The sequence below is a fragment of the Pristiophorus japonicus genome, chromosome 14 (genome assembly GCF_044704955.1).
Source record: "Pristiophorus japonicus isolate sPriJap1 chromosome 14, sPriJap1.hap1, whole genome shotgun sequence".
Taxonomy (NCBI): Eukaryota; Metazoa; Chordata; class Chondrichthyes; family Pristiophoridae; genus Pristiophorus; species Pristiophorus japonicus.
The window spans coordinates 166,434,083-166,459,367 of NC_091990.1; the positions used below are offsets into that span (position 1 = coordinate 166,434,083).

A 25,285-nucleotide genomic window follows, 5' to 3' on the forward strand; every position below is an offset into this window, starting at 1 on the left:
CAGCACTCACAATCTTGGCGCACACTTCAAGCATGGCAGCTTGACAAAATAATGGCACTACAGCGTGAGAGAGGAGTGGAGAAAATGGATTAAGAAACTATTAAAACAAACATTATATATAAAATGTGGAATAAAGTTTCATGACCAGCAAGAGATACAATTTAAACTCAAAGGCTGAGTTTATGACTTCAGTATATCCAATCACCTTTTCTGTCACGGACATTAATTATATCTTACTGCCAGGCAGGAGGCTTCCCCTCTGCATGGGAATGTGTTTCAGTATTTGTGGTGTATAATGAATAAGCAGACTGGTATTACTGCCCCAATGAAGGAATCCCGACAGAGCCTGATCAGCAGAGAAGATCGTGAGGCTGATGCAGAGGAAAGCGAAGAGGAAGAGGAAGAGGAGAAGGAGAAGGAGGACAGTGACTTGGAGGAAGCTGAGATCCCAACAGAGAGCGTAAGTCCTAATCAGAACTTAAAGAAGCTGTACACTCCCTTGGCGGTGTATTGGACAAAGAGAGTACAAAACTTGTATCTTTCATAACCTCAGCATGTCCAAATGTTTCAGTCAATGAAGTACTTTGAAGGATAGTTGCTGTTGTAATGTAAGGATACACCGCAACCAATTTGCAAGATCCCTCAGACAGCAAAGACATAAATGGCCAGTTAATCTGTTTTAGTAATGTCGGTTGAGGGATAAATATTGACCAGGACACTTGAGAACTCCCCACTCTTCGAGTACTGCGCCTTCAAGGGTAGAAAAACCTTAGTTTAATGTGTCATCCAAAGGACAGCAGCTTTAACACTGCAGCACTCACACGGTACTGCACTGAATTATCCGTCTAGATTGTGAGCTCACATATCTGGACTGGGGCTTGAGCCCAAGACCCCATGATTCAGAGGCGATAGAGCCAAGGCTGACTCTTAAAGGCAATAACAAACAGGCCATAAGATCCTTGGCCTGTACTGAATTAGCTGGTCTCACCTGGAGTGGCAGTTGAGGGTCTAGTATAGTATTAGGCGATCCCGCATATTGAGGACTTCCACACCAAAAAGGGATGAGTTCATAGGTGTTTCAATGAAGGGCCTGACATTCCAGGTCCCGAACTACATCCTGAAGGATGGAAGATGCCTGTGCGTGGATTCTTTTAACGTGGAGTGGCCGTTGCACACCAGCCACTACACAGGCTTGACAGAGCAAGGTCTTGGTGGCAAAGGTTGAACAAGACGACTGGAGACCAAGCTCTGCTGCACGGACCTAGTGTGCACACATACTCCTACTGTCCATAGATCGCAGTGTGGGCTGGCCCGTGCTGTACCTTCCCTGGGCCCCGACCCCGCTGTTGTTATACGCTGCGCTGTTCCTGGGCCTTTGCCTCGCTGCTGGGCTCCTCGACACCAACCTTGCTACTCCTCGACTCTGACCCCGCTGTTCCCGGGCCACGACCCCCTGCTCCTGGGCCACGACCCCCTGCTCCTGGGCCACGACCCCCTGCTCCCGGGCCACGACCCCCTGCTCCTGGGCCACGACCCCCCCGCTCCTGGGCCACGACCCCCCCGCTCCTGGGCCACGACCCCCCCGCTCCTGGGCCACGACCCCCCGCTCCTGGGCCACGACCCCCCGCTCCTGGGCCACGACCCCCCGCTCCTGGGCCACGACCCCCCGCTCCTGGGCCACGACCCCCCGCTCCTGGGCCACGACCCCCCGCTCCTGGGCCACGACCCCCCCTCCTGGGCCACGACCCCCTGCTCCTGGGCCACGACCTCGCCGCTCCAGGGCCACGACCCCCCGCTCCTGGGCCACGACCCCCTGCTCCTGGGCCACGACCCCCCGCTCCTGGGCCCCGAACTCTCGCCTCTCCTGAGGTACTACAATTGTGCCCAGCTCCTGTAGGCTCGGGAGGGAGGGGAAAAACGGGTAGGGATCACACTCCCAATCACCATCCAGTACTAGAAAGTGCCGTAGAGACGTTGAGTGACGAGAAGATTGGGCTTGTGAGTGATACCCTCACAGCCATATGGCTTATCAACACCTCTGTTTACATTCAAACGTTAAGAATGACCACTTGTATCATGTAGGAACACTTTTGACAGGCCACAGGAATGCGGGACTGGTGAGACTTCTGGTGAGGAACGTTATCCTATCTGTCCTACCTCTTTCAGTGATGTCAGGACAGAAGGAGTGGGTGCAAAAATTTTCACTGATCAGCAAAGACCCAGCAGAACTGGGTCCTATTCTAACCCTCCATTTAGCATATCCGCTGTCTTGCCATCCCAGGTACAGCAATTCTGGTGCCGATATCTCTTTATAAAATAGTACAGCAACCTGAAGCGAATCTTTAAATTACATTTATCTGTCTTTCCAAGTCACGTAAACAAAACCAAAATTTAATATGGGTTTGTTACTGTTTGAGATAGAACACAGCCTTGCTTCCCTCACAGTGGTCACAAACGGTTAAATCAGTAAATGAGTATTGTACATTATACTTGCCCCGAATCAAGTCAAGGTAACTTCACCCCATTCATGCACTAATCCCACCACTGAAGCACTGATGTTACAGCGACTGTGCATTTCTGTGCTCACCCTGACATTAATGTTCGCATTCAACTCTCCATAGGTTTCCTTCCTGCCTGTTCCCAGCCTTGTTCATGCATGTCACCTTTCTCTGTAGTTTCTGTGGGAGGGTGAGGATGCTCTTTTAAAGAAGAACACCACTGATGGAGAAGCACAGACAGAAGGACAGACAGAGGACATGGGGACCTGGACGGGTGACCCTCTCCACCACAGGTAAAGGACTACGCAAAAAGAGCAATTAACTTGTTAGCAGCCAGAGAACTTAAACATGTTTTTATTAACTTTTATCTAGTTAATTAAAGAGGCACTCCCATACAGTTACAGAGTGAATAATTCTTCCCATGCTGAATAAACATAAATTTATAGAATTGCACAATATATATCCCTTACCCTGCTGATTAAAGAGGAACTCTGTTTGATTACACGGGAATTAACGTTATCTTGCTAAATCACCAAGAAGTCTGTAAAGTTCCACAGTGAGTAACCTTTACTCTGCTGAATAAACAGGAACCCTGACCAGTTATGAAATATATTTTATTTCCACATTACCTTGTTCTGCTTCTACGAATCCTCACTAGAATGCTTCTGAAAGCTCCAAAAGTTGCTCTCCTAAAGCTGTCCACCACCATATTGTTATTTTTGGCCTTAGTCCCATTCACCCATCACCCTTGTGTTCTCCAACCTACATTGGCTCCTGGTTAAGCCATGCCTCGATTTCAAAATTCTCATCCTTGTTTACAATTCCCTCCATGGCCTCGCCCCTCCCTATCTCTGTAATCTCCTTCAGCCACACAACCCCTGCCCCCCCCGCCCCGAGATATCTGCGCTCCTCAAATTCTGCCCTCTTAAGCATCCCTGATTATATCTGCTCAACCATCGGTGGCCGTGTCTTCAGCTACATAGGCCCTAAACTCTGGAACTCCCTCCCTAAACCTTCTCCGCCTCTCTACCTCTCTTTCCTCCTTTTAAGACGCTCCTTAAAACCTAGTGTAATGTATAACCTGTGAGTATGCTCACAGGTTTGTAGAGCTGTTGAAAGGGGTCGTTCAGCCCGACTGCCTGCCTCTCTTCCAGTTACATTCGAGCCAGGGTGTCTCTGGAGATGGAGCACGCGGTGTTGACTGGTACGCTCGTGGCCTTCCGCGATGTGTCGGTTTTAGTGCCCCCCTTTAATCAGGGGTCACTTAATTTACAGATCAACAACAAAATAGTTGTAGAGCTGTTGAGTTGGGAGTGGCTTAGCCAGTCACATGATATTCACAAGACTTAATAAAACCCTGGCCAGTTGGGTTCAGGGGATCCATGATGAGGCAGATGGCTGTGAGCCTGGTGGATGAACTGGTAATGTGTAGTGTGATTGTTAAACCTTTTGCTAATAAACCAACTTGTTCTTATTAGCAATGTGTTGCTATGAATTCTTAAGCAAAGAACCCGTGAAGCAAATACATTACACCTCCTCTTTGACCAAGCTTTTGCTTACCTATGCTAATTTCTACATATGTGGCTCGGTGTCAAATTTTTGCCTTATAACACTCCTGTGAAGCACCTTGAGACGTTTTACTGCGTTAAAGGCACTATATAAATACAAGTTGTTGTTGTTAGTCTTTGACACTGTTATGTCTTGGATAAAGAGTCAGACTAGATACTGCAAGCTCAAAGTAAGTGTGACCGTAGTCCTTTATTGCAGATCTCAGAGTGCCTCTCCAACCTGTGAGGCCTCCTTATATACAGGTGCTCCCAAGGGATTGTGGGATCCCTTGGGACTCCAGGAGATAAGCCCTCTGGTGGTTCTACATGGTAATTACAGGTTTACATACATAACAACACTCTTCCACCCCCCCCCCCCCCCACAAAGTCAATAGTGTAACTATTTACAATGTGAGTCGATCTGGGGCCTTCCTTTCCCTGGCTGATCGTCTTGGTGCAAATGCTGGTGTTGGTGAGTCGTTTGTTGGGCCTTCGCTGGGCTGCTGTGCAGCTGGCCTTGCTGAGCTGCTGGGGTGGTGAGTCCTGCTGGGCTGCTGCGGGTGATGGGTCCTGCTTCATGGTCAACCGCTGGGTCGGTTGCCACTTGTGTGTGTGTTGAAGGGTCGAAAAAGGTAGAGTCTATTGTGGGTTGTTCTGGATAGTCCGTAAATCTGAGTTTAGTTTGGTCCAAGTGTTTTCTGCAGGTGAGTCCATTTGCAAGTTTGACCACAAGCACCCTACTCCCCTCTTTGGCCAAAACAGTGCCAGCAATCCACTTGGGACCTTGTCCCTAGTTCAACACAAATACAGGATCATTTACTTCAATTTCGCGTGACACATTTGCACGATCATGATATTTATTCTGTTGAAGCTGCCAACTCTCTACCTGTTCGTGTAGATCAGGGTGTACTAACGAGAGCCTTGTCTTAAGTGCCCTTTTCATGAGCAGTTCAGCAGTAGGGACCCCGGTGAGCGAGTGGGGTCTTGTGCGGTAACTAAGCAGGACTCGGGATAAGCGAGTCTGCAGTGAGCCTTCAGTTACCCTTTTCAAGCTCTGCTTGATTGTTTGAACTACTCATTCTGCCTGACCATTGGACTTTGGCTTAAACGGGCAGACGTGACATGTTTGACCCCATTGTGGGTCATGAATTCCTTGAATTCGGCACTTGTAAAGCACGGCCCATTATCACTTACAAGGACATCAGGCAGGCCATGCGTGGCAAACATGGCCCGTAGGCTTTCAATGGTGACAGCCGACGTGCTTGCCGACATTATCACACATTCAATCCATTTGGAGTACGCATCCACAACCACTAAAAACATTTTTCCCAAGAGTGGGCCTGCATAGTCGACATGAACCCTAGAACACGGTTTGGAGGGCCAAGACCATAAACTTAGTGGCGCCTCCCTGGGTGCATTGCTTAACTGGGAACGTGTTTTACATTTATGCACACAGGTAAGTCTGCATCGATACTGGACCACCACACATGGGATCTGGCTATCGCTTTCATCATTACAATGCCTGGGTGGGTACCGTGGAGATCACTGATGAAAGTGTCCCTGCCCTTTTTTGGCACAACTACCCGATTACCCCATAGGAGGCAGTCTGCCTGTATAGACATTTCATCTTTGCGCCGCTGGTACGGCTTCATTTCTTCCTGCATATCTAATGGGACACTAGACCAACTCCCGTGGAGCACACAGTTTTTTACTAGGGACTGTAAGGGGTCCTGGCTCGTCCAGGTTCTAATCTGTCGGGCGGTAACAGGTGATTGCTCACTCTTGAATGCTTCCATTACCGCAACTAAATCTGTAGGCTGTGCCATCTCCACCTCGGTGGTGGGCAATGGTAGCCTACTGAAAGCATCGGCACAGTTTTCGGTGCCTGGCCTGTGACGGATGGCGGAGTTGTATGTGGACAACGTGAGCGCCCGCGGCTTTTGGCTAAGATCATGCGTAACTGACCTGACAGGGGAGTAACCACCATAACCCCAAGGTGGTTCTCCCTGGATCAGGAAGGTATATGTTTGCTTTTTTGGAAATAGGAGGTGGGTGGGGTGGCTTGACCTATCCACCTCCACGGAGGTGTGTGGGGGACCTGACCCATCCACCTCCATGGCACGAACCTGGTATTGCAGTACTTCCAGGAACGGTGCAGTGGCTCTAGGCCTTTTGGCTAAGAGCATTGGCGCAGAGTGATCCTTGAATGGGCCCAAGGTGACCTCTGGCGTTTGTGATTTGACAAAGAATTGGAACGATTGGCTACGAATTAAAAAAAAACGTGAGCGCCCATCTCTGGATGCAGACCGATGCATTCGTATTTATCCCCTTATTTTCAGAAAAGAGGGATTTAAGGGGCTTATGGTCGGTTTCCAATTCAAATTTGAGCCCGAACAGATATTGATGCATTTTCTTTACCCCATAAACACACACTAATGCTTCTTTTTCGATCATACTGTCGGCCCCCTCGGCCTTAGGCAGACTTCTGGATGCATAAGCAACCGGTTGCAATTTCCCAAATTCATTAGCTTGTTGCAATACACACCCGACCCCATACGACACGCATCACATGCTCGTACCAAATGTTTACATGGATCGTACAACACAAGCAATTTGTTTGAACATAACAGCTTACTAGCTTTCTCGAAGGCATTTTCTTGGCTTTTACCCCATACCCATTCATCTCACTTACGTAGTAAAGAGTGCAGGGGTTCTAACAATGTGCTAAGACCCGGTAAGAAGTTACCAAAATAGATCAGGAGTCCCAGAAACGACCGCAGCTCCGCCACGTTCTGTGGTCTCAGTGTATTCTTGATTGCCTCCGTCTTCGAATCGGTGGGCCTGATGCCGTCCGCCACGATTTTTCTCCCCAGGAACTCCACTTCAGGCACCAGGAAAATGCACTTCGAGCACTTTGAGCCCCACATGATTAAGCCGACTAAGCACCTCCTCCAGGTTCTGCAGGTGCTTGACGGTGTCCCGACCTGTAACCAAGATGTCGTCCTGGAAGACCACGGTGCGCGGGACCGACTTCAGCAAGCTTTTCATGTTCCTCTGGAATATCGCTGCGGCCGATCGAATCCCAAACGGGCATCTGTTGTAAACGAAAAGACCTTTGTGCGTGTTGATGCAGGTGAGGCCTTTCGAAGATTCCTCCAGCTCCTGTGTCATGTAGGCTAAGGTCAAGTCCAGCTTCGTGAAAGTTTTCTCTCTGTCAGCGTCACAAATAGGTCGTCTGCTTTGGTAGCGGGTATTGATCCTGCAACGAGAAACGATTAATAGTTACTTTGTAATCACCATAGATTCTGACTGTGCCGTCTCCCTTGAGGACTGGAACAATCGGACTGGCCCACTCATTAAATTCGATCGGCGAAATGATGCCCTCTCGTTGCAACTCGATCTCCACCCTCTCATCATGTAAGGTACCGCTCTCGCCTTGTGATGGATGGATCACGCCCCAGGAATCAAATGGATCTGCACTTTTGCTCCTTGGAATTTCCCGATGCCTGTTTCGAACAGCGAGGGGAACGTGCTTAGGACCTGGGCACATGAGGTGTCGTCGACGGACGAAAGTGCTCGGACATCGTCCCAGTTCCAGCGTATCTTTCCCAGCCAGCTCCTGCCGAACAGCGTGGGGCCATCGCCCAATACGACCCAGAGTGGTAAATCGTGCACCGCTCTATCGTAGGAGACCTTTACGGTAGCACTGCCAATTACAGGAATCAGTTCCTTTGTGTACATTCTAAGTTTGGTACGAATGGGAGTCAGGACTGGCCTGAAGCCTTGTTGCACCAGAACTTATCGAAAGACATTTTACTCATTATGGACTGGCTTGCGCCCATGTCCAGCTCCATGGACACCGGGAGTCCATTTAATTCAACCTTCAGCATTATCGGGAGACACTTTGTGGTAAATGTGTGCACCCCGTATACCTCTGCCTCCTCGGTCTGAGGTTCTGGTTCGTCATGATCCACCGTGGATCTGTCCTCCTCGGCAATATGGTGGGCTGCAGGATTAGCAGGGTTTGCAGCTCGTCTGCACATATGTTGGAGGTGTCCCATTGTTCCACAGCCCTTGCAAACGTATCCTTTTGAAGCGGCATGAATGGAAACATAGAAACATAGAAAATAGGTGCAGGAGCAGGCCATTCAGCCCTTCTAGTCTGCACCGCCATTCAATGAGTTCATGGCTGAACAAGAAACTTCAGTACCCCCTTTCTGCTTTCACGCCATACCCCTTAATCCCCCGAGTAGTAAGGACTTCATCTAACTCCCTTTTGAATATATTTAGTGAATTGGCCTCAACTACTTCCTGTGGTAGAGAATTCCACAGGTTCACCACTCTCTGGGTGAAGAAGTTTCTCCTTATCTCGGTCCTAAATGGCTTACCCCTTATCCTTAGACTGTGACCCCTGGTTCTGGACTTCCCCAACATTGGGAACATTCTTCCTGCATCCAACCTGTCCAAACCCGTCAGAATTTTAAACATTTCTATGAGGTCCTCTCTCACTCTTCTGAACTCCAGTGAATACAAGCCCAGTTGATCCAGTCTTTCTTGATAGGTCAGTCCCACCATCCCGGGAATCAGTCTGGTGAATCTTCGCTGCACTCCCTCAATAGCAAGAATGTCCTTCCTCAAGTTAGGAGACCAAAACTGTACACAATACTCCAGGTGTGGCCTCACCAAGGCCCTGTACAACTGTAGCAACACCTCCCTGCCCCTGTACTCAAATCCCCTCGCTATGAAGGCCAACATGCCATTTGCTTTCTTAACCGCCTGCTGTACCTGCATGCCAACTTTCAATGACTGATGTACCATGACACCCAGGTCTCGTTGCACCTTCCCCTTTCCTAATCTGTCACCATTCAGATAATAGTCTGTCTCTCTGTTTTTACCACCAAAGTGGACAACCTCACATTTATCCACATTATACTTCATCTGCCACGCATTTGCCCACTCACCTAACCTATCCAAGTCACTCTGTAGCCTCATAGCATCCTCCTCGCAGCTCACACTGCCACCCAACTTAGTGTCATCCGCAAATTTGGAGATACTACATTTAATCCCCTCGTCTAAATCATTAATGTACAATGTAAACAGCTGGGGCCCCAGCACAGAACCCTGCGGTACCCCACTAGTCACTGCCTGCCATTCCGAAAAGTACCCATTTACTCCTACTCTTTGCTTCCTGTCTGACAACCACTTCTCAATCCACGTCAGCACACTACCCCCAATCCCATGTGCTTTAACTTTGCACATTAATCTCCTGTGTGGGACCTTGTCGAAAGCCTTCTGAAAGTCCAAATATACCACATCAACTGGTACTCCTTTGTCCACTTTATTGGAAACATCCTCAAAAAATTCCAGAAGATTTGTCAAGCATGATCTCCCTTTCACAAATCCATGCTGACTTGGACCTATCATGTCACCATTTTCCAAATGCGCTGCTATGACATCCTTAATAATTGAATCCATTATTTTACCCACTACTGAGGAATCGATGATCACCCCCGCAGCGCCAACATGGTGATAATTGCCTTGTATTCACCACCCCTGATGGCGGACTCTGAGTCATCTGTGGACATGCAGCTATAGGTGTGTAAGTCTTGCCCTGTACATTTCGATTCGAAAACAACATTACTTTGTTCACAGTACTTGCAGCAGCACTAGTATGCTGGGAAATGTATTTGGTATTGTCACTGGTGGAGATAAACGCCTGGGCTATCGCTATGGCTTTACTCAAGGTTGGGGTCTCTACAGTCAAAAGTTTGCGAAGTATTACGTCATGGCCAATGCCAAGTACAAAGAAGTCCCTGAGCATGTGCTCCAAGTGTCCTTCAAATTTGCAATGTCCTGCAAGGCGCCTTAGCTTGGCGACGTAACTCGCCACTTCCTGGCCTTCAGACCTCTTGTACGTGTAGAACCGATACCTCGCCACCAGAACGCTTTCCTTTGGGTTTAGATGCTCTCGGACCAGTGTGCACAACTCATCGTACGACTTGTCAGTGGGTTTTGCTGGAGCGAGCAGGTTTTTCATGAGGCCATATGTTGATGCCCCACAAACGATGAGGAGGATCGCCCTTTGTTTGGCAGCATTCGCTTCTCCTTCCAGCTCGTTGGCCACGAAGTATTAGTCAAGTCACTCCACGAAGATTGCCCAATCATCTCCCTCCAAACATTTCTCCAGGATGCCCACAGTTCTCTGCATTGTTGCGTTGGGGTTCGTTATCTGTATCTCGTCGCCAGTTGTTATGCCTTGAATAAAGAGTTAGATTAGATACTGCAAGCTCAAAGTAAGTGTGACCGTAGTCCTTTATTACAGATCTCAGAGTGCCTCGCCAGCCTGTGAGGCCTCCTTATATACAGGTGCTCCCAAGTGATTGTGGGGTCCCTTAGGACTCCAGGGGATAAGCCCTCTGGTGGTTAGACATGGTAATTACAGGTTTACATGCATAACAGACACAATATCAAATCTAACTGCACAATTGTCAATGGAGCTCAAGCATTCACCCATTTTCAGGTTACTAACCAGTTTTGTTAGATTGCTGAACACTTCGGATAAATGTTATGGGGCTCCATTCCTGGTGCAGAACTTCATTTAACTGGAATGCAGATCAAAGAATCAGATGTGGAGGTCTGCTCACCCGATTTGTGGTGCTCCTGATTTTCCAGTGATTGGTTTTAATGACCAGGCAATAGGGAGTGCCATAAATTGGCTGTACTGATCTCTGCACCCAATTCCTCGATAGTCTCCAAAGATTCACATTCCATTCCAAGGGGTCTCAATTTTAATGGACTGACCTCCATTCCAAGGAGTTTTATATGGCACCACTCACAATGGACATATAATTGACCAGTAGAGAAGGTTTTAATTTCCTTTCACGTAGCTTCTAATGTGCAATTGTTTCTTTTCATTCAGATTTCTCTGTGTGACAGCGACTACATTTTATGGCCCTTTTGAGCAAGGTCTGTCTTGCCTGCTTACCTACCAAAAAGAGCATCACCGAATACAGCTTATCCGGGACCCAGCAGCCAGGCAGAAAAACAAAGCACCGAAACAGGTCAAAATAAGTGCAGGCAAACAAGGTAAGATGAAGAATCAGGTATGGTTTTTGCCACTATATATAAAGAAGCCCTTACAAGGAAATAATCGACTGAGCCATTTTAAAGGATTTTATCACTGGGACTTAATGATATAGACACCAAAGTGTCTTTGTCAGCCGGCGCGAACACGGTGGGCCGAAATGGCCTCCTTCTGCGCTGTAAGTTTTTATGTTTCTATGTTTCTAGCATTTCACCCCTTGTGTTAGCTTGGATAGTGTTTCAGAACAATATCGTCTTTTTTCATTGGGATTGGAGGTTATCAATATAAACCAGATCAGTTGGCGGGCAGGACTGAACAACAACAACTTCTATTCATATAGCGCCTTTAATGTAGAAAAACATCCCAAGGCACTTCACAGGAGCGTTATCAAACACAATTTGACACCAAGGCGTATAAGGAGATATTAGAGCAGATAAAGAGGTAGATTTTAAGCAGCATCTTAAAGTAGGAAAGAGAGGTAGAGAGGGGAAAAGGTTTAAGAAGGGAATTCCCTTGACAGCTGAAGGCACGGCCACCAATGGTGGAGCGATTATAATCAGGGATGCTCAAGAGGTCAGAATTGGAGGAGCGCCGATATCTCGGAGGGTCGTAGGACTGGAGGTAAGTCCAGAGATAGGGAGGTGCGAGGTCATGGAGAGATTCGAAAACAAGGATGAGAATTTTTAAATCGAGGCGTTGCTTAACTGGGATCTAATGTAGGTCAGCGAGCACAGGGGTGATGGGCGAGCAGGACTTGGTGCGAGTTAGGACATGGGCAGCAAAGTTTTGGATGACCTAAAGTTTACGTAGAGTAGGATGTGGGAGGCCAGTCAGGAGTGCGTGGAATAGTTAAGTCTAGAGGTAACAAAGGCACGGATGAGAGTTTCAGCAGTAGATGAGCTGAAGCAGGGGCAATGTTACGGAGGTAGAAATAGGCAGCCTTAGTGATGGTGTGGATATGTGGTCATAAGCTCAACTCAGGGTCAAATATTGCTACCACAAGGAATAGTTCAGGCGAATAGACCCGTGATGTTTTCTGATCCTCCCCCCTCCCTTCCGATTGCCGGGCCAAACTCCCAAGCACCCCCCACCAACCTGCGATGTTCCCTGGTTGCCGGGGACCATCCTTGGTTGCGGCCTTCTACTGCTGCCTTTCGAGCTGAGCAGCTGGCCAGCCTGTTAATCCCTCCGACATATTTACTGAGGCGTACGAAAGCATGGGCCTTATGCTAAACATCAGTAAAACAAAGGTCCTCCACCAACCTGCCCTCGCCGCACAGCACTGCCCCCCAGTCATCAAGATCCACGGCGCAGCCCTGGACAACGTGGACCATTTTTCCCCTATCTCGGGAGCCTCTTATCAACAAGAGCAGGCATTGACGACGAGATCCAACATCGCCTCCAGTGCGAGTGCGCCAGTGCAGCCTTTGGCCGCCTGAGGAAAAGAGTGTTTGAAGACCAGGCCCTCAAAACTGTCACCAAGCTCATGGTCTACAGGGCCATAGTAATTAGTAATTAGTGGGAAAGCGGGTTGTGTAGAGGACACAGAGAGGCTGCAAAGAGATTTAAATAGGTTAAGCGAATGGGCTAAGGTTTGGCAGATGGAATTCAATGTCGGAAAATGTGAGGTCATCCACCTTGGAAAAAAACAGTAAAAGGGAATATTATTTGAATGGGGAGAAATTACAACATGCTGCAGTGCAGAGGGACCTGGGGGTCCTTGTGCATGAAACCCAAAAAGTTAGTTTGCAGGTGCAGCAGGTAATCAGGAAGGCGAATGGAATGTTGGCCTTCATTGCGAGAGGGATGGAGTACAAAAGCAGGGAGGTCCTGCTGCAACTGTATAGGGTATTGGTGAGGCCGCAACTGGAGTACTGCGTGCAGTTTTGGTCACCTTTCTTAAGGAAGGATATACTAGCTTTGGAGGGGGTACAGAGACAATTCACTAGGCTGATTCCAGAGATGAGGGGGTTACCTTATGATGATAGATTGAGTAGACTGAGTCTTTACTCGTTGGAGTTCAGAAGGATGAGGGGTGATCTTATAGAAACATTTAAAATAATGAAAGGGATAGACAAGATGGAGGCAGAGAGGTTGTTTCCACTGGTCGGGGAGACTAGAACTAGGGGGCACAGCCTCAAAATACGGTGGAGCCAATTTAAAACCGAGTTGAGAAAGAATTTCTTCTCCCAGAGGGTTGTGAATCTGTGGAATTCTCTGCTCAAGGAAGCAGTTGAGGCTAGCTCATTGAATGTATTCAAATCACAGATAGATAGATTTTTAACCAATAAGGGAATTAAGGGTTATGGGGAGCAGGCGGGTAAGTGGAGCTGAGTCCACGGCCAGATCAGCTATGATCTTGTTGAATGGCGGAGCAGGCTCGAGGGGCTAGATGGCCTACTCCTGTTCCTAATTCTTATGTTCTTATACCCGCTCTCCTGTATGGCTCAGAGACATGGACCATGTACAGTAGACACCTCAAGTCGCTGGAGAAATACCACCAACGATGTCTCCACAAGATCCTACAAATCCCCTGGGAGGACAGACGCATCAACGTTAGCGTCCTCATCCAGGCCAACATCCCCAGCATTGAAGCACTGACCACACTTGATCAGCTCCGCTGGGCAGGCCAGATCGTTCGCATACCAGACACGAGACTCCCAAAGCAAGCGCTCTACTCGGAATTCATCCACGGCAAACGAGCCAAAGGTGGGCAGTGGAAACATTACAAGGACACCCTCAAAGCCTCCCTGATAAAGTGCAACATCTCCACTGACACCTAGGAGTCCTTGGCCAAAGGCCGCCCTAAGTGGAGGAAGTGCATCCGGGAGGGCGCTGAGCTCCTCGAGTCTCATTGCCGAGAGCATGCAGGAATCTAGCGCAGGCAGCGGAAGGAGTGTGCGGCAAACCAGACTCTCCACCCACCCTTTCCTTCAACCACTGTCTGTCCCACCTGTGACAGAGACTGTGGTTCTCGTAATGGACTGTTCTGCCACCTAAGAACTCATGCTGAGAGTGGACTCGATTCTGAGGGACTGCCTATGAAGGTGATGATGATAATCCCTCCAGCTGCCACACGGGAAACGGAGCTAAAAGAAAATAATGACGAAGTCCTGCTGTTAAATTCGGCAGAACTTCTGCATTCCTGACATTTCCAGGATTTCCCCCTCACAAACACGCGTCTCCACTCCTTCCCCACCTCCCTGTAAATATCATGGCCAATTTGTTTACTTAGCACACAGACCTGACCAAGTTGTGCATGAGTGATTTCATTAAGGATTCAGTTGTGAGTATATTACATGTTTGTTTGACTTGCTGGATATAAATCATATTCACCATAACTTGGTGAATTCTTTTTCACTTTTTAAATTTTATGTTCCTTTTTTGAAGATGTTGTCTCTTTGCTGGTTTGTGGTCATCCCCTAGCATCATGCACAAGTGGCTATTATTCAAGTGTGAGCTTTGACAGTAAATGTTGTCAGGCTATTCATCCATAGGGGGAACTCAAATAAGTTTGTTCCTATCGTTCCAACATTATTGTACATACACCCTCAGTAGGGGTTTCAGGATAGCTGAAGGGACAGAAACCCTGCCCGATCTCCTCCACGCCGCCCCCCCCCCCCCCCACTCCCACTAACCATGGGGCAATGATGCCAATTAGAGTGGCATTTGCTGAGATAAGCCAACTAAGCACAGACCTGGAATCAAACCTGAGATCTTCCTATTTCTGCATAGCTCAGCTACACACTGGTTGAGTGCAGAATGATGAGTGGAGCTGTTATGAATGAATTTTTTTAATGGGTGGTTGGTGAATTTATCCTAATATGTAATGAAGATTATCTAATTGGCTGGACAAATTATTCGGTGTTGTAGAAAAAGTGTGAGCCATGGCTGGTGTAATATGATTTATTTCCTACCTCTGAAGCTGATTATAAGTAATTTCATCATATATAAGGGAAACCTCACTTGGAGGAATATAAATCATACTTTGTGGCTAACCATATATCACTGTTACGCATTAATCTCTGTAAAAGTGGAATAAAACGTATCATCTTGATGAGGACAGTAGAGTACTAATCAGATAGTTTATTAAAAGTACAGTATATATTAGTGATTTTTTTTACTCATCAAAATGAGGAATTTCAGTGCTTGGCAATGGAATACATTTATTCCAGATTTGAGGGCCCTTTACTCTGCTTTAACCCAGGATGTATCTGACCTGGAGGTCCTTGATTGTAAATAATAGAAGGAGTTATATGCTGCATTTAACAATGCTATAACCTGACATGGGAGTGTGCGATGGAGCCGTGTAAAAAGATCCTTACTCTGCATGCAGCCCATGCATTATCTGAGCTGGGATTCCTGAACAGAGAATGTGGTAAAATATTTCACTGCCAGCATTGACATCCTTTAATCTTTTGTGTGTGATGTGAAAGAGACCGTGGGGGGAAATAGCACGAACATAACTTAGCTGGAGAAAAGAATATTCACTGGTAATAAGATACACATTGTGAGACCAGCGCTGTAATCTCATTGGTTGGGTTGATGGCACTCATTTAATGCTAAGTGTTCTGAATTTTTTCCTGTTGATAGATCTGCCTGTCACTGGGTCAAAATCTGGAATTTTAAAAGCATCAGAAGCAGCCAAGAGTGAGTTTGCAAAGGCAGCCGTGGAATCTGTGCTGACTGGGTAAGTGCTGCCTTCCCACCCCACCACCCCCCCCCTGTTTTCTCTGCTGTTCCTTGAAACTGACTCCAGCTGGGGCACAGTTCCAAAGGTGATGGATATCCTCCAATATCTCACTCAAGTGGCCATTCTTCATTTTGGAACCTAGACAGTAGGGCCGTAATTTTCTGGGGTCCATGCGAGCGTGATTGGAGGTGGGTCGGGTGAGAAATTTGAAAAATCTTGCAGCGGGTCAGGAACCCGCCCTCCTCCTGCCCCACGCACCTCGGGCGCATTTTCCGGCACATTAGCGACCCGAACGGAATAGGCGGGCGAGCTAATTTAAATAATTATTAGGTACTTGCCAGCCCCTTAAGACTCTCTTTAACTCTACCCTTCAAATTTCACTGGATGACCATGGGAATCATGTAGCTCGGGAACCAAGCCTGTCAACCTGAGGCGGGAGTTGAGTGGCCATTGATCCAGCTAATTAGTGGACAGCATGAAAAGTACAATTTAAAAACTCCCACCTCACATCTGATCACTTTCCTCAGGCAGAAGCTCTTGCTGACTGCATTGTCAGCACAGATTTATATTTCTGCAGGCTGCAAGTCTTTCCAGCAATGTCACCATCTAGTGTCAGCTCATTGTTAGGACCTATCACCCCATTGACATATTGCTTCTGTCATCACTACTTGACCTGCCATCTATTCCATCAGCATGGGTACCATCTATACTGTCTCATCTTGGTGCTCAGAATCATACCACGAGAAGCCCCAACACCAGCAGTCATCATCATCATCATAGGCAGTCCTTCAGAATCGAGGAAGACTTGCTTCCACTCTAAAAATGAGTCCTTAGTTGGCTGAATAGTCCAATACGAGAACCGTAGTCCCTGTCACAGGTGGGACAGATAGTCGTTGAGGGTAAGGGAGGGTGAGACTGGTTTGCCGCATGCTCTTTCTGCTACCTGTGCTTGATTTCTGCATGCTCTCGGCGATGAGACTCGAGGTGCTCAGCGACCTCCCGGATGCATTTCCTCCACTTAGGGCGGTCTTTGGCCAGGGACTCCCAGGTGTCAGTGGGGTTGGTGCACTTTATCAGGGAGGCTTTGAGGGTGTCCTGGATGTTGGCCTGGTCGAGGACGCTAACGTTGGTGCGTCTGTCCACCCAGGGAATTTGCAGGATCTTGCGCCAACCTTCTCCTCAACCACATGATGCTGCATAGTACAGAGGGCATCAGCGCACGGTTGCACCATGCTAGAGGCGATACTCCCAACACAGGGTATACAGGCAGAGGATGAGCTTCCTCTACATGACGTCGCAGCAGTGTGTCAGGTTGTCGCAGACATTTGCGCATTGCTGGAGCAAGACCTGCAGCCCAGAGGAGTGGGTGGACACACCTTGCCAGTGGCTGTCAAGGTCACCAGCACCCTCAACTTATTCACCTCAGGCTCCTTCCAGGGATCTGCAGTAAACATTAGCGACATCTCATAGTCAACGTCGAAAGATGTATCACACAGGTCACCAATGCTCTGTTTGACAAGTCAACCAATGATATTAACTTTGCCACTGATGAACATAAGAACATAAGAAATAGGAGCGAGAGTTGGCCATTTGGCCCCTCGAGCCAATAAGATCATGGCTCATCTGATCTTGGCACTAATTCTCCCCATAACCTTTGACTCCCTTATCGTTCAAAAATCTATCTCTTAATATATTCAAAGACCCAGCCTCCACAGCTCTCTGGGGTAGAGAATTCCAAAGATTCACGACCCTCTGAGAAACGAAATACTGCCTCATCTCTGTTTTAAATGGGCAACCCCTTCCTTATTATGAAACTATGACCCCTAGTTCGAAATTCTTCCACGAGGAGAAACATTCTCTCTGCTTCTACCCTGACTAGCCCCCTCAGTCTAGCCCCCTCAGAATCTTATATTTTCAATAAGATCACCTCTCATTCTTTTAAACTCCAATGAGTATAGACTCAACATAAGACAACCCCTTCATCTCAGGAATCAATCTCGTGAACCTTCTCTGAACAGCCTCCAATGCAAGTATATCCCTCCTTAAATAAGAAGACCAAAACTGTACGCAGTACTCCAGCTGTGGTCTTACCAATGCCCTGTACAGTTGCAGCAGAACTTCCCTACTTTTATACTCCATCCCCCTTGCAATAAAGGCCATTTGCCTTCCTGATTACTTGCTGTACCTGCATGCTAACTTTGTCTGTTTTATGCACAAGAACGCTCAGATCACTCTGTACCGTAGCATTTTGTAATCTCTCCCTATTTAAATAATAATTTGCTTTTTTATTTTTCCTACCAAAGTGGATAACCTCACATTTTCCCACATTATACTCCATCTGCCAAATTTTTGCCCACTCACTTAGCCTGTCTATATCACTTTGCAGATTCTTTGCGTCTTCCTCACAACTTCTTTCCCACCTATCTTTGTATCATCAGCAAATTTGGCTACATTACACTCGGTCCTTTCATCCAAGTCATTAATATAGATTGTAAATAATTGAAGCCCCAATACTGATCCCTGCGGCACCCCACTAGTTAAAGTTTGCCAACCTGAAAATGACCCATTTATTCCGACTCTCTGTTTTCTGTTAGTTAGCCAATCCTCTATCCATGCTAATATGTTACCCCCAACCCCGTGAACTCTAATCTTGTGCAGTAACCTTTTATGTGGCACCTTATCGAATGCCTTCCGGAAATCCAAATATACGACAACTACTGGTTCCCCTTTAGCCATCCTGCTCGTTACATCCTTAGTGAAGCCAGTGTTACTGAGCGGGCGCTGGGCTTTGCGGCTCTGGTTGGCTTCCCACGGGTGCAGGGCGTCATCGACTGCACACACGTGGCCATCAGGGCACCCCACCATCACCCAGGAGTCTTTGTCGACTGCAAGGACTTCCACTCCCTCAGTGTGCAGCTCATCTGCAACCATGGGAAGATTATCGGGCATGGGTGCGCCAGATTCCCTGGCAACTGGCATGACTCTCGTCCTGCGCCAGTTCATCCTCCCTAGCTCTTCGCTCGTTCAAACAGAATTTCCGGCGGCTGCTTGGAGACAAAGGCTATCCTCGGAAGGCGTGGCTCATGACATCCTTGAGGAGGCCAAGTACTGAGGCGCAGGAGAAATATAATGAAAGCCACATTTCTACCAGATGTGTCATAGATCAGACAATAGACATGCTGAAAATGCACTCCAGATGCCTTGACAGATCTGGAGGCGCCCTTCAGTATGCAGCAGTCAGTGTCTCCAGAATCGTCATGGTCTGCCAAACCCTGTACAACATAGCACATCAGCGAGGATTAACGATAAACAAGGAGCAAGGCACCGAGCACACAGCCTCTTCAGAGGAAACTGCGGTCCAGATCACACCAGCACTCGATCATGTTGCTACCCGGGAGGCCAGCGATGGACTCATCGTGGCCAGATTTACTTAACTTTAAGCATTACACACATATGGCTGCCAGGTTGGCACCACCCCACAGCAACACCATAAAGCATCCCTACAATGACCAACCTATTCCTTTCACACTGACCACTACTACTGGAGGTAACGTTATGTCTCACCATTCACTGCAACTCACTAAACCACGTCCAAAGGTGCACACAGATTTGTCCATGTGGTGAAAAGTGGTGAAAATAAAGATTTTTATGTGTGACATTACAGTAACGGAAACTTTACATAATCATTTAACATAACACACAAGTGGCTACCCTTGTGAATCTTTCTCTCGCGTGTATTTCTAAGAGGTGCTACCCCTGTGGCCTCAGCAGAAGTAGAGGCAGCCTGCTCATTTCCCTGCTGCAACTGCGTAGATGCTTTTGGAGGATATCCTCTGGGTTTTGGAGCCTCTGATGGCCTCGCCAAAGACTGCTCTTCCTGCGACTGAGCAGGGGCAGACTAAGCCATCGCGATCCGAGGCGGCATCTGGGACTCTGACTGAGGGGGTGGCAGCAAGGGAGAAGTGTGAGTGCATTGAGAGGAGCCCCCACTTCCATGTCCCCTCTCACCATCATCCCTCTCATGGGCCACCCGCACTTCCCTGCTAACAAGGAGCTGGAGAGCACTGTGTTGCACAGCAGTGGGATCATGAGGACTCATGCCTACGTTGACATCCCTCCTAGACAGGAGGTCTATGAGCGTCTGCCATCTATTCTCCATAGAGACCATGTGCTCCTGTGAGTGGAGCATTAACTGCTCCATGCAGGTTGCCATCCTATCTATGGAAGAGCCTACAGTTGCCATCACCTGCAACATGGTGATGCTCATGTTGGAGATGGACTCCTCCATTTTCTGAACATTTGTAAACATTACGCTTGCAAAACCTGTCAAAGCCTCCTGCACTTCTTGCTGCACCACCAGGATCGCCCTCTTTCTGGATGGCCCCGAGGCTCAGCGTCTACATGCAGCTGAGCAGAGCTGGGCTTGTCCTGTGCCCTCCAATGAGGAATCCTCACTGCTGTCCCTGTCTCCACCATCTGCTCTTGAGTTGTAAGACACCAGGTGACAACTCTGTTCTATCTCGCGTGTGACCCACCGAGGTATGCGTATCTGCGTTGGTGCTGGATGCGTTATGTCTGGTGATAGTGTGACCTCAGAGGCTGGAGGCTCCTCTGAGAAGTCGTCTTCCTCTTCCTCCTGGGTGGTGGAAAGTGGGGGGGGGGGGGGAGCTCTTGATGGACCTGTGGGAGAGAAAAGAGATGAGTTAGATATGTCATTTGAAGAATGAGTACAGATACCATTGTGCACAAGATGACCATTCAGCTGCTGACATCAGTCCCCATATGAGTGACTGGTGTATGCCATTTGGCTGCATGATGTGTAATTCTGTCACCAGGTTGCTGAAATGTCCCCTCTCTCCATCTCCCACCTCCAGCTGCTCAGCGACTCCAGAAACATCCAGCACAGCCTCCTCGGCTGATGTTGGGGTCACCAATGATGACATTCCCCTCCAGTTCTCTCCCTGGCCGCCTTATTGTGGGCTCTCTTCTCCTGCAAGGAGGGAAAGAGAAGGTTGAGTGAGAGCGATGGAATGAGTGTAAGGAATGGATCGGTTACATCTTTAGAGGGAGACTATGATGGAGTGGGGTGGCAATGCCAAGTGGCCTTGTGTGTTGTTAGTTGGTATGGTTGCATTAGGACGTGGGTGAGTGTGATGGGTGGCTGGTCAGATGGGGATGTGATAACATAGATAGAGAGAGGGATGGATAGTGGTGCAAGGTATTTTGCTGTAAGGGTGTGCAGGAGTAGGATAGGGAAGGCAGAGTGATGGGGATGTGATGAGAGGCACAGCAGAATGAAGCTGAGTGTGGCTTTGTACTCACCTTTCCTGATCATTGAAACCTTTCCGGCACTGCACCCAGGTACTCCTGACCACATCCCGGCTGTTTACCTTCTCTGCTATTTGGAGCTAGGCTCCTTTGATCTCCTGGGGAGGTCTTATCCGCCCATTCGAAGGGAAGAGGACCTCCCTGCATGCTCTGCCTCCCTCCACAAGGAGTGAGTCATCTTTGGCACTCTTTGCAGCAGTCCAATTGTGCAGTGTGCTGCCTAGACATTCCTAGGTGAACCATCAAATGCAATGTGACCATGGCTCTGAAGTTATTAATAATGTCCTCATGCTTGAAATCAAAGGTCATCCTCTCCTACTCTACCTCCATCCTGTGGGACTCATTACATAAGAACATAAGAAATAGGAGCAGGAGTAGGCCAAAAGGCCCCTCGAGCCTGCTCCACCATTCAATAAGATCATGGCTTATCTGATCATGGGCTCAGCTCCACTTCCCTGCCCGCTCCCCATAATCCCCTTATCCCCTTATTACCTCTCTATCTTTTGTTCCTCCTACGATCTACCTGCTTTTAAAACCAAGCTAGGTGTCATTTAATTGCTACTTCTTTACCTAGTCTTCTCTTTTTAACCTTTGTGATGTCCTGCACTTTAGGCCTTTTCACTTGGATTTCTTAACTTGGGAAACATTCCTTTGCTTGGCGTGTGGCCATACCAGGAAAATAAAATGAAAAACCATCAAGGAAAAGATGCAGTTTGCTGGCAGTGAATTGATCCAGGACTTCCAGATCAAGCCATATGTTTTTCAGGGATCTAAAACCATTGTTCTCTAACATGGTTCTTGATTTTTATTTGTATCTCAGTACCCAAGGAGCAAAGTTTGAAATGTTCATGTCCGGAGGAAAGGATGATTCCGCTTTGCTGGAGGTGTTGCTTTTCCGGGATCGGGAAGGAGTGATTGCCGAAGGGGAGTTCCGATTGCCACAGGTAGCAGTGACATGCTCCTGATTTTCTATTCGTTGTTTTTAATATAATTTATCTTCTGGTAAGTTTTTGGTTGCCCCACCAGCCTCACCATATTTGCTGCCAAGATTGTAGCCTTATTGCTCACTTTGAGCGTGAGACTATCCAAGCAACTTAAGTCCCTTCTGACTTTCTTTCTCTCCCCCCACTCCCCGCCCTCCCACCCACTTTCTGGCACAGCTCTGATCAGGAGCGAAGCAAAGATCACACCTGAACTCATTAAACACGGGGGGGATATTTTAACCTACAAAATCCATGCTGACTTGGACCTATCATGTCACCATTTTCCAAATGCACTGCTATGACATCCTTAATAATTGATTCCATCATTTTACCCACTACTGAGGTCAGGCTGACCGGTCTATAATTCCCTGTTTTCTCTCTCCTTTTTTAAAAAGTGGGGTTACATTGGCTACCCTCCACTCGATAGGAACTGATCCAGAGTCAATGGAATGTTCGAAAATGACTGTCAATGCATCCACTATTTCCAAGGCCACCTCCTTAAGTACTCTGGGATGCAGTCCATCAGGCCCTGGGGATTTATCGGCCTTCAATCCCATCAATTTCCCCAACACAATTTCCCGACTAATAAGGATTTCCCTCAGTTCCTCCTCTTTACTAGACCCTCTGACCCCTTTTATATCCGGAAGGTTGTTTGTGTCCTCCTTAGTGAATACCGAACCAAAGTACTTGTTCAATTGGTCTGCCATTTCTTTGTTCCCCGTTATGACTTCCCCTGATTCTGACTGCAGGGGACCTACGTTTGTCTTTACTAACCTTTTTCTCTTTACATATCTATAGAAACTTTTGCAATCCGTCTTAATGTTCTCTGCAAGCTTCTTCTCGTACTCCATTTTCCCTGCCCTAATCAAACCCTTTGTCCTCCTCTGCTGAGTTCTAAATTTCTCCCAGTCCCCGGGTTCGCTGCTATTTCTGGCCAATTTGTATACCACTTCCTTGGCTTTAATACTATCCCTGATTCCCCTTGATAGCCACGGTTGAGCCACCTTCCCTTTTTTATTTTTACGCCAGACAGGGATGTACAATTGTTGTAGTTCATCCATACGGTCTCTAAATGTCTGCCATTGCCCATCCACAGTCAATCCCTTAAATATAATTCGCCAATCTATCCTAGCCAATTCACGCCTCATACCGTCAAAATTACCCTTCTTTAAGTTCTGGACCATGGTCTCTGAATTAACTGTTTCATTCTCCATCCTAATGCAGAATTCCACCATTTAATGTTCCCCAAGGGGCCTCGCACAACGAGATTGCTAATTAATCCTCTCTCATTACACAACACCTAGTCTAAGATGGCCTCCCCCCTAGTTGGTTCCTCGACATATTGGTCTAGAAAACCATCCCTTATGCACTCCAGGAGATCCTCCTCCACTGTATTGCTTCCAGTTTAGTTAGCCCAATCTATGTGCATATTAAAGTCACCCATTATAACTGCTGCATCTTTATTGCATGCACCTCTAATTTCCTGTTTGATGCCCTCCCCAACATCACTACTACTGTTTGGAGGTCTGTACACAACTCCCACTAAAAGTTGGATTCCCGATCTGAACCCGCCTCCAACCCGCCCACTTCCGATTTTAACGGAGGCGGAATGGGAAGCAGAATGGGGCCTGGCAGCCAACCTGCTCTCAGGAGGCTGGCATCAATTTAAATATTATAATGAGGCCGGAAGCCTCTTTTTTAACCTCCATTTTGTTTTTAACTGCATGTGGATGGGATTAACACAATTCGTAAAACCCGGCAATTACAGCAAGGCAGGGACTGCAGGATCCAGGAGGTAAGTGCCTTTATACCTATCTCCTGGACCCAGGGTCCCTACCGAACCCACCCCCTGCAATCGGAGACCCCCCAGGTCAAGGCCTCAGATCACCCCCAACACCCCTCCCAGGTCTCCCTCCCACCCCCACTGATGATGCTGAGGCCAGCAACGATCTTCTGGTGGTCGGTCACGTTCTTCCCTTCACCCACCCGATCATCCAGCCCCAATCCTCTCTTTCCAACCCCACCCCCACCTCTCTCACCCCCCGCACCCCCCCCCATCAATCTCTGCCCTCCCTCCCCCATTCCTTTTTAATGGTCCAGCCCAATCCCTGATCCCTGACCGAGCACCCTCCTCCCCATTCCTTTTTAATGGCCCGGCCCGATCCCTGATCCCGCCCTCCCTCCTCTGTGCGGCCTAGTGCCGCGGGCCTAGCTATCCGCAGTCAGCCAGCCTCTCAACCTGCTGGCAGCGGGCAGGAAACCGAAGCCTCACATGCAAACCAGTCCCTGCCGTTGGAGTCGGCAGGGCGAGTTTCCCAACTGCCTCGGAGCCCCCCGCCCTGATCCCGCCCTTAAAATCGAGCCCTTAGTGTTATATCAGCAGAACTCTCATAACTTGTGTCTGCCAGCCTCTTTGGTGAGGGGGTGATGTGTAGCACCAAGGAATCTAGAGTGTGGAGACAAATTATTGACGTGCGTAGAGGGTGGCATTGCATATTTGCACCCCAAACAAACCTTTCCTCTCACCCCCAGACCTAGAAATAAGTTATAATAAACTGTCATATATGCTGGACTCCAAATTAAATTGTTTTTTTGCTTTCAAAACTGCGGTCTACATGAAGATTAACACAGTATTTGAATTCATTTCTCTTCGATGCACAATACATTGATCTACAACTATAGAGCATGGGGATTTTATTGGCAAAGGGTTCCCCTGAATTGTTACAGACGCTACAGTAACTCCTTCAGTTCCGGTCCGAGCAGATGAAGTTAAACACTGCCATTTCTTTACACTCCCTGCCAATTTTCTTCCTTCTCTCCTAGAAGCATTTGACTTCTTGCTGGGGAATAGTTCCCTGGGTGTTGGTTGTCTTTCAGTATCTTGCCTGAGTGCATATTATTCATGGGTAAGCCTAGACAGTGAGTACCACAGGCTATTCGAACTATGGGACAATCACTTTCACATCTACTCCTCCCCTAACCCACTATTCATATGGCACCCTTCCAGCAGTGATCACTCAGTAATGATCAGGAGCAGGAACACTGGCCAATTTTGCCCTCACTAACCAAAGGGTGCTGAGGCTAACTGTAGCAACTACACTGCTACATGGCTGAGATCAGCACAGGCTGGGCATAAAACCTGGGACATTCTG

At 48.0% G+C, this 25,285-nt stretch overlaps 1 protein-coding gene across 7 annotated transcripts in view; it reads left to right on the forward strand.

Moving 5' to 3' along the window:
- LOC139280212 (uncharacterized) overlaps positions 1–25,285 on the forward strand; it is a 122,494-nt gene that overhangs the window by 28,145 nt on the left and 69,064 nt on the right. For all 7 annotated transcript variants that reach the window (XM_070899810.1, XM_070899811.1, XM_070899814.1 and 4 more), the window contains exons 10-14: positions 332–460; positions 2,676–2,791; positions 10,965–11,131; positions 15,723–15,819; positions 21,971–22,094. In XM_070899810.1, coding sequence (XP_070755911.1) covers positions 332–460; positions 2,676–2,791; positions 10,965–11,131; positions 15,723–15,819; positions 21,971–22,094 — 633 coding nt within the window. The remainder of the gene's footprint in view (positions 1–331; positions 461–2,675; positions 2,792–10,964; positions 11,132–15,722; positions 15,820–21,970; positions 22,095–25,285) is intronic.